Genomic DNA, 14,164 nt, shown 5'->3' on the forward strand with positions numbered 1-14,164 from the left:
TTATACAGTCTTTGTCTATAATACTCATAAATCTGACCACACACCCAAATTTATTCTCATTCAGTGCTAGAAGATAGATTTCTTTGTCCTCGACTCTGATTTCAGAAAAGAATACAGTATCAGGACATTATGAGTCAGATTCCAGAGGGTGGAAACTTTAAAAAAAAAAAAACCTTTTATCACTAAAAACAGCTTAATATAACCACACTTCTGCCCAAGTAAATAGAGTGGCCAGTTTTCAACCAGACACCAAGTACTTGCTAAGAAGCTACTCTTAACATTGCTATTGAATTTACTCAGAGCTTTGGTAACCTGATAATTAATATATAGCAAGCCTCCTCCTTTTTACTAATAATACCCATCTCACCTGTTCCATGAACCCTTAACAAGTACTAATTTATTTTGATAATTAACCTACATATTCTGATTGTTTACAAATCTTGTGTACAATAGATACTTCATAAATGTGTTTCTATTTTGATGAGAATGATTTGTCAATTGCAGTACTCAAGGACACAATGTATAGGAGCCCTTCTCTTCAGTACCACACCTCAGACGTGGAACTAAGTGATTCAGTCAAATGAGTAATTCCTTCTCTTCAAATAGTGAGTTGGATACAAGTTGATTAAACTCACTGGCAGCCTTTCTCAAACAGTTTATTTATTCTCAAACAGTGTGAATTTATTCATTCATTTCCAAGAAGGAGTCACTGAGCCTCCAGAACAGTCAGGAAGCTTGCAGTTCAAGATTTAAGAGAAGAAACTTCTGGTTTGGGAGACAGTGAGATGACAGTGGTAGTCAGAGCTTGCTCCCTCTCCTCCACTCCCCTAATAATTCCCAAAGGAAACCTTATTAATCTTCAGGAGTTTCTCTTAACTCCCAGTAAGAAAACACTTCTGGTAAAGAACTAAACCTTAAAATCCTATCTGCTGTTTTAATGGATGTAGACCATCTGGAGAAGTCAGGAAGAAATGCCCATAGGGAAGACTGAAGACTATTAAATTAAAACCTTGGCCTCTTATACTTTATGTTGTCCAAAGGCCTTTGTGTTCATGGATTTCTTTATTACTCCAAGAACTGTACTACGGAAACCAGCATGGGGTCCCTAGTCTAAAATCAATGTATTTCATGTCAAAATATGTGGTATTACGCAGAAGCTGCCTTTTTTTTTCCTTAAAACACCCAAATAAAAGGAAAACAATTTTTTCACTATTTTATAGTCACCTCTTTCCTTATATCTGGAGCATAGTCAACTATTTTTGAGCACGGAGAATATGAAACTGATACTGTCATAAATCTGCTCTTCTTCAAAACCATAGGAAACCACACGTGTGCACACATGCTCATACGCATGCACACAGTCCTCTTTTCCCTGCCTTTATTATTTTACCACTTCCATTTTCAGTTGAAGTTAAAATGTGATATAGATGAAAAGCAAAGCAGCTCACGATATGCATTTGTTACTTCAAGGCTGACTATGGATAGGTACCCAAGTACTGTTCTGCTTTGCTTAGCTATCCTAGGATGTTTTCTATTCACAGAAAAATTCTATATGTTATAAACCTAGATAGTTTGTCTCACATTTATAAAAATCCTTAATATCATTGGATTACAAGATATGAGAGCATGTCCCAGAAGAAATTAGTGAATTAATATATATTTTAGTCTATATTTTATCCATGTTAATCTTTAAAGTTTTTATTTTAAATTCTTGGCTTGAATTTTCCATTGGCTTTCCATTGCTCTTAGAATAAAGTCCCCAGTCCTTATGATGACCTACATGATCTGGTCCTTGCCTGCCTTTTCTCTAACATTTCCTGAAGTCAGCGCTTTACCCACAGTGACCTTCCTTTAGGTCCTTAAATAAGTGGTATTCTTTTCTACTCAGAGCCTTTACACCAGCTGATTCCTTATTTATATAACTTTTCTCCCTTCTTATGCTTCAAGCCTAAACTAGAACATCTTTGGAAAAGTCTTCTCTGCCCTACACCCCATCAAGCTAGGCTAGCTACACCTACTACATACTCCCATAGCACCCTGCCCATCTTCTTCATGGCATTTGTCATATTTGATTCTTTATTCAATGTCTGTTGCCTCCAGTTGGCTATAAACTCTGTAAGTGCAGACACTACCTGTTTTTTGCTTACTGCTGTTTATCACTCCCCCAGCAGGTTGCCTGATATAAGGATGCTCATAAATGTTTGTAGAATCAATCAATCTTGGGAAAATTTTGAAGTTTGGACCCTGACTTTTCATATAAATGATTAAAATTCCTGGCCACCTTTCTATGGAATACCGAAGTCTAAGCAATAAGAGAGGCATTACTAAGCAATAAGAGAAGAAATTTTCTGGGCCTTCAGCCTGTCTGAGAAATTGAAACTATTATATGTAATTTACTTAGTCAGTAAAGAGCACACTTATAAAATTATGGATAGCTCATCTTTGAAAGGAGTGATGCTAAAGCTGAAACTCCAGTACTTTGGCCACCTCATGCGAAGAGTTGACTCATTGGAAAAGACTCTGATGCTGGGAGGGATTGGGGGCAGGAGGAGAAGGGGACGACAGAGGATGAGATGGCTGGATGGCATCACCGACTCGATGGACGTGAGTTTGAGTAAACTCCAGGAGTTGGTGATGGACAGGGAGGCCTGGCGTGCTGCAATTCATGGGGTTGCAAAGAGTCAGACATGACTGAGTGACTGAACTAAACTGACTGAACTCATCAATTATCTAACAGCAAAGTCTCATACTTCAATATAGGAAAAAGGTCTTCAGTGTCCAAATTACTTTTAACTTTTGTATTTTCTACTTTGGGCATAGGGGAACCAGTTAATCCTCTTTTTGTGTGGCAAAAGAAAAGCACACTTCTGGGGAAAGATGGCAAGAGAAAAGACAGGCAATCAGCTAGGTTGGAAATAGGATAGAAAAATTAGATTTAAAAAATCAGAAAATTGTCACAGTGTAGAACAGAAAACTCAGTGGTCTTTGTATTGCTCACTGGAAAGATGTTTAAAAATTCTGGCATTATTATTGTTATTTTTTTTTTCTCCTGTAAAAAAGGCAATGGCACCCCACTCCAATACTCTTGCCTGGAAAATCCCATGGACGGAGGAGCCTGGTAGGCTGCAGTCCATGGGGTGGCTAAGAGTCGGACACGACTGAGCGACTTCACTTTCACTTTTCACTTCCATGCATTGGAGAAGGAAATGGCAACCCACTCCAGTGTTCTTGCCTGGAGAATCCCAGGGACTGGGGAGCCTGGTGGGCTGCCATCTGGTGGGTCGCACAGAGTTGGACACGACTGAAGCGACTTAGCAGCAGCAGCTGCAGGATAGGGCTAAATAAATTTAATGTATGTTTCCTAAGGAGAGGGTCATATACAGTTTCAAAGTAAATGAGATATTTATATTTAAGTTATATTTCTAGAGGCAGGCATGTTATCTAAGTTCATGGTGGCTCAGTGGTCAAGAATGTGCCTACAATGCAGGAGATGCAGGTTTGATCCCTGGGTCAAGGAGATCCCTGGAGAAGGAAATGGCAACCCACTCTGGTATTCTTGCCACAAAAATCCCATGGACAGAGAAGCCTGTGGGCCGCAGTCCACAGGGTCGCAGAAGAGTTGGAAACACTTAGTGACTAAACACTTAGCGACCTACCAACTAGATACCGTGCCCGGCAGCTGCAGGCACTTGGTAGGCGCTCAACAGGTGGTGCTGCTCTTGTTACACATATAAGGTGAATCAGAGCTTCACACAGTCAACTTCACATTCTAAATAATGTAGATTTAAAAAAATAATGTAAAATTGCATTTGGGAAGAGAGAGGTACACAGCACGCTGCCTTAAAACTCTATGACCAGTTGTATCACTTGACCAAGTATAAAGTGCCAAGAGAGAAAACAGCTTTCATCTACCTACAGAGGATATCTCAGTTCATTAGGAGTTTTATATCTGAATGAGATGAGGTCCAAGATCTGTCAACACTGAAGACGATAAGGAGGCTTAGAAGGAGCAAAACCACCTGCTTGTGCTTTCCCTGCCCTCTTTCAAACTGACATTTCTAGAAGGCTCTCTGGCTCACTCTCCCATTATCTTGCTGTCTCTCAACCAGTGGCTGTGAGCTTTCCTTTATGGTATCCAAAGTGATCCGACCCTTTGTCCAAGAAGTTATTCAAGGGTTTAGTTCTTGAAAAATAACCCTGTGGTAAACCTATAAGGCATGCCAACTCTTGGAATACCAACACTTCCAAAATGTAGGCAGCAGTGGCCTAGATGTTACGGAAGGTAATCAGCTTGTAGAAAGTGAAGTTGAAGTCCTTTTTCTGTAAGTATTTGTTGGACAGCTAAATTGTAGCATTAAAGTGCAATAGGAATTTTAGGTAAAGATGTTAGAGACCATAGGGAGTGTTCAACTGATGATGCATTCCTATCTTTCTCTGCTCTTTAAAGACAAATCTAAACCAATCCTTTACTTCTCAGAGCCTTAATCTGGGTGTATTTAATGCTAAGGAGAAAGCTTAATGAGTTATGGATCCTCTAGAATTTTAGTGTTTAATTATTTATTCAGTTTTTTCATTCACTCAATCCTCAAAAACATATTGAGAATTTTCTGTGTGTTGGGTCATATGCTAGTCACTGGGGTACAAATGTGAACAATACGGTCTTGCTCTCAAGTGTTTAAAGCTTAGAGGAGAATTATGGGGCAGTTGTAGTATAGAGTGATAAAACTTTTAGAGGTCTTTGGAACCATTTCATCTTGAGATCAGGTGCAGACAGACATGCAATCAGATGGTCCTTAAGTGTTCCAGTCAGCTTCAAAGTCTTTCAGAATGAGGTTTTGCAGAGTTAACTTTTTCAAATTCTATTTCCCAGAAGGAAAAGGAATATTTACAATTCAGCTACCAGAAGAGTGATGGCAAACCACAGCTAAAAGTATTCTAGACTAAAATATGGCTGAAGGATGCAAACTTTGTAGTTCTATGTCACAGTTATATTTAGGTTAATAGAGCTTATACAAGTTGTATACTATAGTAGATGTAAAGTCTAACTATGACATATACTTGCACAGAAAATGGCCAAAAACACAATACTAAGAGCAGTTATTTCTGTGAGGCAAATTATTTATGGGAGGCTTTTATTGATCTCCCACCAACCAAAAAGTAAAGTAGATTTTATTGTTGTGGTGGTTGCTATTGTTGCTAGGAGTTTCATTGTTTGTCATTGTTTTTAAAGACTGTCTGGACTATCTGCCAAGTTACGGAAACCTAAGGGTAAGGGGGAAACTGAATAGGAGATAGATTAAAAATAAATTTAATAGCTTTTTGCATACTGGTGATTAAAAAAAAAATGGCCTTATTAGAGGCCATTCCCTAGGACATGTCCTAAGGCTCACTGTAACACAATATCAGGTACTGATACTTTTGAACAAAAGTTGATCCGGGTGATCATCTTTGAATACATCATTGCTGACTTTCTTTGGCAATTCTGGATCTACTGGGAACCATCACAGCCTGAGAAGGATGAAATGCCCTAGAAGGGATTCACAAAGGATCATTTTATATAATAAAAGTCTAACATTAAACCTTTACTGAACCTTTTTGCCTTCTCTTCTCTTTAGAATTCTCTTCTCATCCCTCAACTTTAGGTCATACCTGACCCCTCCCAGTTGTATAACAACCTGCATTTCCTCATTTCTCTGGAATGTGACCAGTCAGGAAACTCAACAGTTGCTTTGCTCTTTTTTTTTCCTAGTGAGAAAGAGAAAGATAGGGAGGAAAACTGAGTAGAGAAAGAAGCAAGAGCATGGAAAGAGAAAAGGGAAATTATAAAGTCTAGAGGAAGCGAGAGAAGAGATGGATGAGCAAAGAACCACATTACCTGGTAGTAGTAATAGTTGTTAGACACTTACCTATTAGAATCTACTTTCTGTGAAACTCTAAGAAATGACTAGATCCCCAGTCCAAATTAAAAACAAGAAAGGAACTTGTCAACCTCTGAAATACACTTTCAGACCCAGTGATCTCTATCTGCTGAATGGGACATCTCTGATTCTTGCTGTCTGACAAGTTCAAGATGTTTTCCATTTAATGATCCTTTTTGAGGCTGGTACAGACCATGGGAAACTTTATATTGCCATTTTAAAAGTTGATATTCCCCAAAACAAAATATATCATTTGAATTTAGCCTGCAGATACAATGTAGAGTATTACCCTTCTCTTACCTCTTATGCATGTGGTGGTGAAAGCACCCTATAAGTACAGAGTAGTGCAGTCGAAACAGTTGTTAAAACTACTAGACACTCTGCTGAAAATCCTCTTTTTCCCCTCAGGTGTTTTTAAGATGACTTGGAACCTTCTAATTAAATCTGACACTCTCTTTTAAATTTTTCATTCTTTTAAGCTTTCTGTTCTACTGGGTAATACTAATCATATTTCCTTTACCCAAACTATTTTTACTTTGAATCCAATGACACTTTAATTTTTTTTTTTAATTTTAGTACCTTAACCTCATCTTTAATTCATTGTACTGTTATGGTTCTAGTGATACATAATAAACACTTGGCTATAAATAATCCATAAATGGAAACATAATGACAGGACTTGGTCACTTCTTGGATGTGAGCACTGGAGAGGAAGAAATCCAGGAGATTCCAGGTTTCTGCTTGAGAAACTAGATGAAAATAGAAATCATAAGAGAAGAAATATTTTGGAGTGATGTATGGATGTGAAGATAATGAAGTTTTGTGGACATGTTGAACTGGAGTGGTCTGGAGTTGAGAGATCTTGTGATCTGGAGAACTTGAAAGAAATCTGACTAGAGTTGTAAATTTGGGAGTCATCAATATGTAGATGTAACTGAAGATACTTGAGTGGTTTCAGAAAGCTTGTCTATAAAGTAAGAGAGCTAGGAGAGGTTTTGTCTTACAGAGAGGTGAGAGCCTTCAGCAGAAAGGATCCAGGATAGAAAAATAAGAGATAAAAGAGAGGCTGAGGAGATAGGAAATGCGGCCTCTGAAGAAATGGGAAGAGAGACTTTCAGGACACAAAGGCAGAGATGGAAATCTTTTTTCTGATAGAATAATAATGAGATGGTAAATTATGGAGTTTCTCCCCCCAGCCCCAATATTTTCTTTTATCCCTTGCCCTCTAGGATTTTAAAACTTCAGGTTATAAAATCACATAGATTCTGAAGAATCAGGACAAAAACTGATGATTTAAGGGCAAGGCTTTCAGCATCAGAATATATTAAAAGTCCTTCAAATTGATATATACAGAAAATCAGAGAGGAGAGCAAGAAACAAACGGACTTTGTACTCTGCCTCCCTTCATCCCAAGTCAGAATCCCGAGGAGACTTACAGAGATTCTGAATAGGTTTTTGACATTTGAGAACAGAGGAAACCTCAATCCCCATTACTGAGTAAAAGCCAAAGAGGTAGCAAGACCACAGAATTCCTCACATCCAGAAAGGCAGAGGAAAATAGTCAAAATGGTATTGTGAGCGATGCTTTGAATGTCCACATCTTCTCCAAGAACTCCAGTCACAAAAACATTTTCTTTTTTAAATTAAAAAATGTCTCTGGGTTCAGTCACAAGAGAATCATCTCTGGGTATCAGAAGTGAAAAAGCAGCACCACTAGTTTAGTGAACCTAGAGCTGTGGGCCTGATGGTCTTCTAGGTCTGGAAGCAAGTAGAAGTTGGCTAGGAGTTTGAATTCCTCAGAGTAGTGGGGATCAACAGCATCCTGTATAGGGTATGGCACCTTAGTCAGGCTCACTGTGAAACTGGGATTTGGGAAAACCTTCCAAATGGTTTCCACCCTGACCTAGAGTTTTAAAAAATGAACAAAGCAAGCCCCAGCTTGTCTGCAGTGGTGAAAGGAAGAAGAGAAACCAGGGCACCCCGTCTGCTTGCTTTCCTGTCTGACAGACAGATCTGCTGTCTTCTCCAATATCCCTGAGGGTCAGGAGGTCTGAGATACCTAGTTCTGGACAAAGGGGTTTCCAGATCTACCTGGAGGCTACACTGAAGTGTGTGCATGCTTCGCCGTGTCCAACTCTTTGCAACCCCATGGACCACAGCCCGCCAGGTTCCTCTGTCCATGGGATTCTTCAGGCAAGAATACTAGAGTAGGTTGTCATTCCCTTCTCCAGGGGATCTTCCCCACCCAGGGATTGAACCCAGGTCTCCTGCATTATAGGCAGATTCTTTACCATCTGCTTTAATTTCAAGAACTTTAGAAAGTTCTCAGTGTATATTGTGTCTCCAAATATGACTTCCACCGTACTGTTTATCCTCTTCCTAAAACTACTGATTAGATGCATGCTTCATGTATTCTTTGTGTTGCTGTGAAACAAACCTTTCCACAACACAGTGGCATAAAACAATCTCCAAGATTCTGTGTGATAAGAATTTGGATAGGTACTTCAGGGATAGCTAGACTCTGCTTCATGATGCTCAGGGTGTCAGATGAGAAGACGTGACCAGCTGGTGATCATTTGAATAGCTGGGTTTTTTTGGTTCACGTGTCTAGGCTACAGTGAGCAAGGCAGAACTCTACTTGAACTGTAAGGTGGATGCCTACACATGACTTCTCTGTGAGGTTTGAATTTCCTCACAATGTAGTATGATTTCGTCATGGTAATCATACTGTTTAATGGCAACTCAGAGCTCCAATAGTGTCTGTTCCAGAAATGAGGCAAAAGCTATATAGACTTTGATTATCTAGGCTCAGAAATCACATACTATCCCTTCGACCATTCTTGGGCTTCCCAGGTGACTCAGACGGTAAAGAACCTGCCTGCAATGCAGGAGATGCAAGAGATACGGGTTCGATCCCTGGGTTGGGAAGATCCCCTGGAGGAGAGCATGGCAACCCACTCCAGTATTCTTGCCTGGAGAATCCCCATGGTCAGAGGAGCCTGGCAGGCTACAGTCTGGGACTGCAAAGAGTCAGACAACGAATGAGCCACTAGCACACAATAAACCTGCCCAGACGGGAGGAATGCAGGGGCTACACCCACCTCTGAATAGAAGGCATATCAAAGAATTTGTGGCTGCGATTTTAAGCTACCACAATACAGTTCAAAATAGATTTGTATTCTGCATGAATTCCTTAATCTTCCAATTCAGTAATTCTTCCTTAATTAACTGGATGAGAGTAATCCCTTTACAATGTGTGTGTGTATTAGATCATCACAATGTACACTTTAAATGTCTTATGATTTTGTCAATTAAAGCTCTAACAAAACTAAAAAAATTCGTTCTCTGTGATGAGTTTAGAGTTTATCTCATTGAATATTTTTTTAATCAAATGTTTGTTTCTCTGTTTAGCTATTTTTCATGTTCATCTTTACTTAATTCACATCTTCTTTGTTTGTCTCTTAAGCTTTGGGTTTTTTTTAGATTTTTTTTAAAATTTCTTTGAATGTATTTATTGTAAAGTCAGTTTAAGACTACTTGCCAATATGGACTTCTTTTCTGGTGGGAATGGATCATCTTCAGGGAACAGAGATTTAAACAATATTTTTTAAAGTATAGTTGATTTACAATGTTGTGTTAGTTTCAGGTGTACAGCAAAATTATTGTCTTTTTTTTTTTTTCAGATTTTTTTCCATTATAGGTTGTTACAAGATTTTGAATGCTCTACAGTAATGACCTTGTTGTATATCTATTTTATATATAGTAGCGTGTATCTGTTAATGCCAAACTCTTGATTTACTCCTCCTCCCCTTTCTCCTTTGGTAACCATAAGTTTGTTTTCTATGTCTGTGAGTCTATTTCTGTTTTGTAAATAAGTTCATTTGTATCATTTTTTAAGATTTCACATATAAGTGATATATATTTGTCTTTCTCTGTATGACTTATTTTACTTAGTGTGATAATCTCTAGGTAAATTCATGTTTCTGCAAATGGTAATACTTCATTCTTTTTATGGCTGAGTACTATTCTTTTGTATATGTACACCGTATTCTTTATCCATTCATCTGTTGATACAGATGTTGAGGTTGCTTCTGTGTCTTGGCTATTGTAAATAGCGCTGTGAACATTGGGATGCATGTCTTGCCGAATTAGAGTTTTTGTCTTTTCTGGATATATGCCCAGGAGTGGATCATATAATAAGTATATTTTTAGTTTTTTAAGGAAGCTCCACACTGTTTTCCATAGTAGCTGTACCTGTTTAACATTCCCACTAACGGTATAGGAAGGTTCACTTTTCTCCATACCCTCTCCAGCATTTTTTATTTGTAAAATTTTTGATGATGGCCATTCTGACCAGTGCTGGGTGATACCTCATTGTAGTTTTGATTGGCACTTCTCTCTCATTTTTTATTTGCATTAGTGATATTGAACATCTTTTAATGTGCTCGTAGTTACTCCTTGAAAGGAAAGTTATGACCAACCTAGATAGCATATTCAAAAGCAGAGACATTACTTTGTCAACAAAGGTCCGTCTAGTCAAGACTATGGTTTTTCCAGTAGTCATTTATGGATGTGAGAGTTGGACTGTGAAGAAAGCTGAGTGCCGAAGAACTGATGCTTTTGAACTGTGGTGTTGGAGAAGACTCTTGAGAGTCCCTTGGACTGCAAGGATATCCAACCAGTCCATCCTAAAGGAAATCAGTCCTGGGTGTTCATTAGAAGGACTGATGCTAAAGCTGAAACTCCAATACTTTGGCCACCTCATGCGAATAGTTGACTCATTGGAAAAGACCCTGATGCTGGGAGGGATTAGGGGCAGGAGGAGAAGGGGACGACAGAGGATGAAATGGCTGGATGGCATCACCGACTCGATGGACATGAGTTTGAGTAGACTCCGGGAGTTGGTGATGGACAGGGAGGCCTGGCGTGCTGCGATTCATGGGGTCGCAAAGAGTCGGACACGACTGAGCAACTGAACTGAACTGAACTGAGGCCATCTGTATGTCTTTGGAAAATAATATTATATACCTATGTATATAAAAACCCTCCACCTAACAAATAGAGAATTCATGCTCTTCTCAAACACACATAAAACATTTTAAAAATTTGACCAGGCTAGATATTTTAATGAATTACTGTAGTATAGACCACATTCTCTGATCAAAATTTAGTTAAATTAGAAATTCTCATATGTTTGAATACTTAAAAACACATTCCTGAATAACTCATGATTTAAATAAAATTTACACACCATTTACAGAAGAATAACAAAGAAAATGGGCTTTCCTGGTGGCTCAGTGGTAAAGAGTCTGCCTGCAGTGCAGGAGACAGAGGAGATGTGGGTTCAGTCCCTAGGTTAGGAAGATCCCCTGGAGGAGGAAATGGCAACCCACTCCAGTATTCTTGCCTGGAAAATCCCATGGACAATTCAGCCTGATGGGCTACAGTCCATAAGGTCACAAAGAGTCAGATGCAGCTGAGTGACTGAGCACAACAACAGCAGCAAAGAAAAACACATGATAAAACTTGGCTAATGCAACACCTTGAGAACTACTGGTTTAAATTAACCTGACTTGGGGGGTGGGAGTGAGGCTCAGGAGGGAAGGGATATGTGTATACATATGGTTGGTTCATTTTGTTGTACAGCAGAAACTAACATAACATTGAAAAACAATTATATTCCAATAATAACATTTTTACAGACGAAGTCAGTAAAACAGATAATATTATAAAATCAAGTCTAAAAAATAAAAAATACTTGTGTAATGCAGGTAAATTGAAGGAAATTTATGGCATTAAATGCACTTATTAAAAATTATTTCAAACAAATGAGCTAAGCATCCACTTCAATAACCTGGGAAGTGAATAGAGTCAGCCTCCCCAAAATACAACTGATCAATGAATCCAAACCTGATTCTTTGAGAAGACTAATAAAATACATTTCTAGCAAGCTACACTGAAGAGAAGATAGGATAAATAAACAATATTATTTTTTCAAATAGAATTTTTTGAATAAGAAATTCAAAAGGGGACATAATTAGAGATTTAGTAGAGATTAAGAGTATCAGTAATGCTCAAAATTCTCCAAGCCAGGCTTCAGCAATATGTGAATCATGAACTTCCTGATGTTTAAGCTGGTTTTAGAAAAGGCAGAGGAACCAGAGATCAAGTTTCCAACATCTGCTGGATCATGGAAAAAGCAAGAGAGTTCCAGAAAAACATCTATTTCTGCTTTATTGACTATGCCAAAGCCTTTGACTGTGTGGATCACAATAAACTGTGGAAAATTCTGAAAGAGATGGGAATACCAGACCACCTGATCTGCCTCTTGAGAAATTTGTATGCAGGTCAGGAAGCAACAGTTAGAACTGGACATGGAACAACAGACTGGTTTCAAATAGGAAAAGGAGTACGTCAAGGCTGTATATTGTCACCCTGCTTATTTAACTTATATGCAGAGTACATCATGAGAAATGCTGGACTAGAAGAAGCACAAGCTGGAATCAAGATTGCCAGGAGAAATATCAATAACCTCAGATATGCAGATGACACCACCCTTATGGCAGAAAGTGAAGAGGAACTAAAAAGCCTCTTGATGAAAGTGAAAGTGGAGGGTGAAAAAGTTGGCTTAAAGCTCAACATTCAGAAGACGAAGATCATGGCATCTGGTCCCATCACTTCATGGGAAATAGATGGGGAAACAGTGGAAACAGTGTCAGACTTTTATTTTTCTGGGCTCCAAAATCACTGCAGATGGTGACTGCAGCCATGAAATTAAAAGACGCTTACTCCTTGGAAGGAAAGTTATGACCAACCTAGATAGCGTATTCAAAAGCAGAGACATTACTTTGCCAACAAAGGTCCGTCTAGTCAAGGCTATGGTTTTTCCTGTGGTTGTGTATGGATGTGAGGGTTGGACTGTGAAGGCTGAGCGCCGAAGAATCAATGCTTTTGAACTGTGGTGTTGGAGAAGACTCTTGAGAGTCCCTTGGACTGCAAGGAGATCCAACCAGTCCATTGTGAAGGAGATCAGCCCTGGGATTTCTTTGGAAGGAATGATGCTAAAGCTGAAACTCCAGTACTTTGGCCACCTGATGCTAAGAGTTGACTCATTGGAAAAGACTCTGATGCTGGGAGGGATTGGGGGCAGGAGGAGAAGGAGATGACAGAGGATGAAATGGCTGGATGGCATCACTGACTCGATGGATGTGAGTCTGAGTGAACTCCGGGAGTTGGTGATGGACAGGGAGGCCTGGCATGCTGCGATTCATGGGGTCGCAAAGAGTCGGACACGACTGAGCGACTGATCTGATCTGATCTGATCTGAAGAATATCATTGTTTATGCTATACAATTTATAATACTAAGCAGCTTTATGTCAGTAAATTGAAAACTGAGGTAAAACCTACAGTTTACCAGAAGAGCATAAATTTATTTAAGAAGAAATAGAAAATCTGAATAAATCAATCATCAACAAATTAGATCAGTAGTCCAAAGTCTCCCAACTCATCCTTAGATCCGTTGCCAAATAAACAATGCCACATGGTTTTATAGGTAAGTTTTACCATATTTCGGAGAAGGCAATGGCACCCCACTCCAGTACTCTTGCCTGGAAAATTCCATGGATGGAGGAGCCTGGTGGGCTGCAGTCCATGGGGTCGCTAGGAGTCAGACAGGACTGAGCAACTTCACTTTCACTTTTCACTTTCAAGCATTGGAGGAGGAAATGGCAACCCACTCCAGTGTTCTTGCCTGGAGAATCCCAGGGATGGGGCATCCAGGTGGGCTGCCATCTATGGGGTCGCACAGAGTCAGACACGACTGAAGCGACTTAGCAGCAGCAGCAGCAGTTTACCATATTTAATGGAACAGACAATCCCGTACTCTATAATTGTCCCAGACAATAGAAGTAAAGATACTTGAAGTATCTTTACTTGAAGTAAAGATACATGAAGTTACTAAGCTGTTAACACCAAAATAGAAGAACTCTGCAAGCAAAGGAAATTATAGATGAATCTCATTTTTTTGACATTGTAGTGAAAAGTAATTAGAAAATCAAATCCAGAAGTGTATTCAGAGCAATACATCAGGCAAAAATGAAGTTTACCTCAAATATAGATGTGACTCGGTGGTAAAGAATCTGCCTGCAATACAGGAGATGCAGGTTCAATCCCTGGGTTGGGAAGATCTCTTGGAGAAGGATATGGCAACCCACTCCAGTATTCTTGCCTGGACAAGAATACAGAC

At 39.2% G+C, this 14,164-nt stretch overlaps 1 protein-coding gene across 10 annotated transcripts in view; it reads left to right on the forward strand.

Annotated features, from left to right (window-relative positions):
• The window catches only part of NMNAT2 (nicotinamide nucleotide adenylyltransferase 2), a 216,409-nt gene that overhangs the window by 4,312 nt on the left and 197,933 nt on the right, over positions 1-14,164 (forward strand). For 4 of the 10 annotated variants that reach the window (XM_086343469.1, XM_086343467.1, XM_086343470.1 and 1 more), the window contains one exon: positions 505-580. The exons of the other annotated variants lie outside the window; for them this stretch is intronic. In XM_086343469.1, the coding sequence (XP_086199595.1) occupies positions 519-580 (62 nt within the window). In that variant the 5' untranslated portion in view covers positions 505-518. The remainder of the gene's footprint in view (positions 1-504; positions 581-14,164) is intronic. 10 annotated transcript variants of the gene reach the window in all.

The sequence above is a fragment of the Bos grunniens genome, chromosome 16 (genome assembly GCF_055505025.1).
Source record: "Bos grunniens cultivar Pamir isolate PY7600 chromosome 16, Bosgru_T2T1.0, whole genome shotgun sequence".
NCBI classification, from domain to species: Eukaryota; Metazoa; Chordata; class Mammalia; order Artiodactyla; family Bovidae; genus Bos; species Bos grunniens.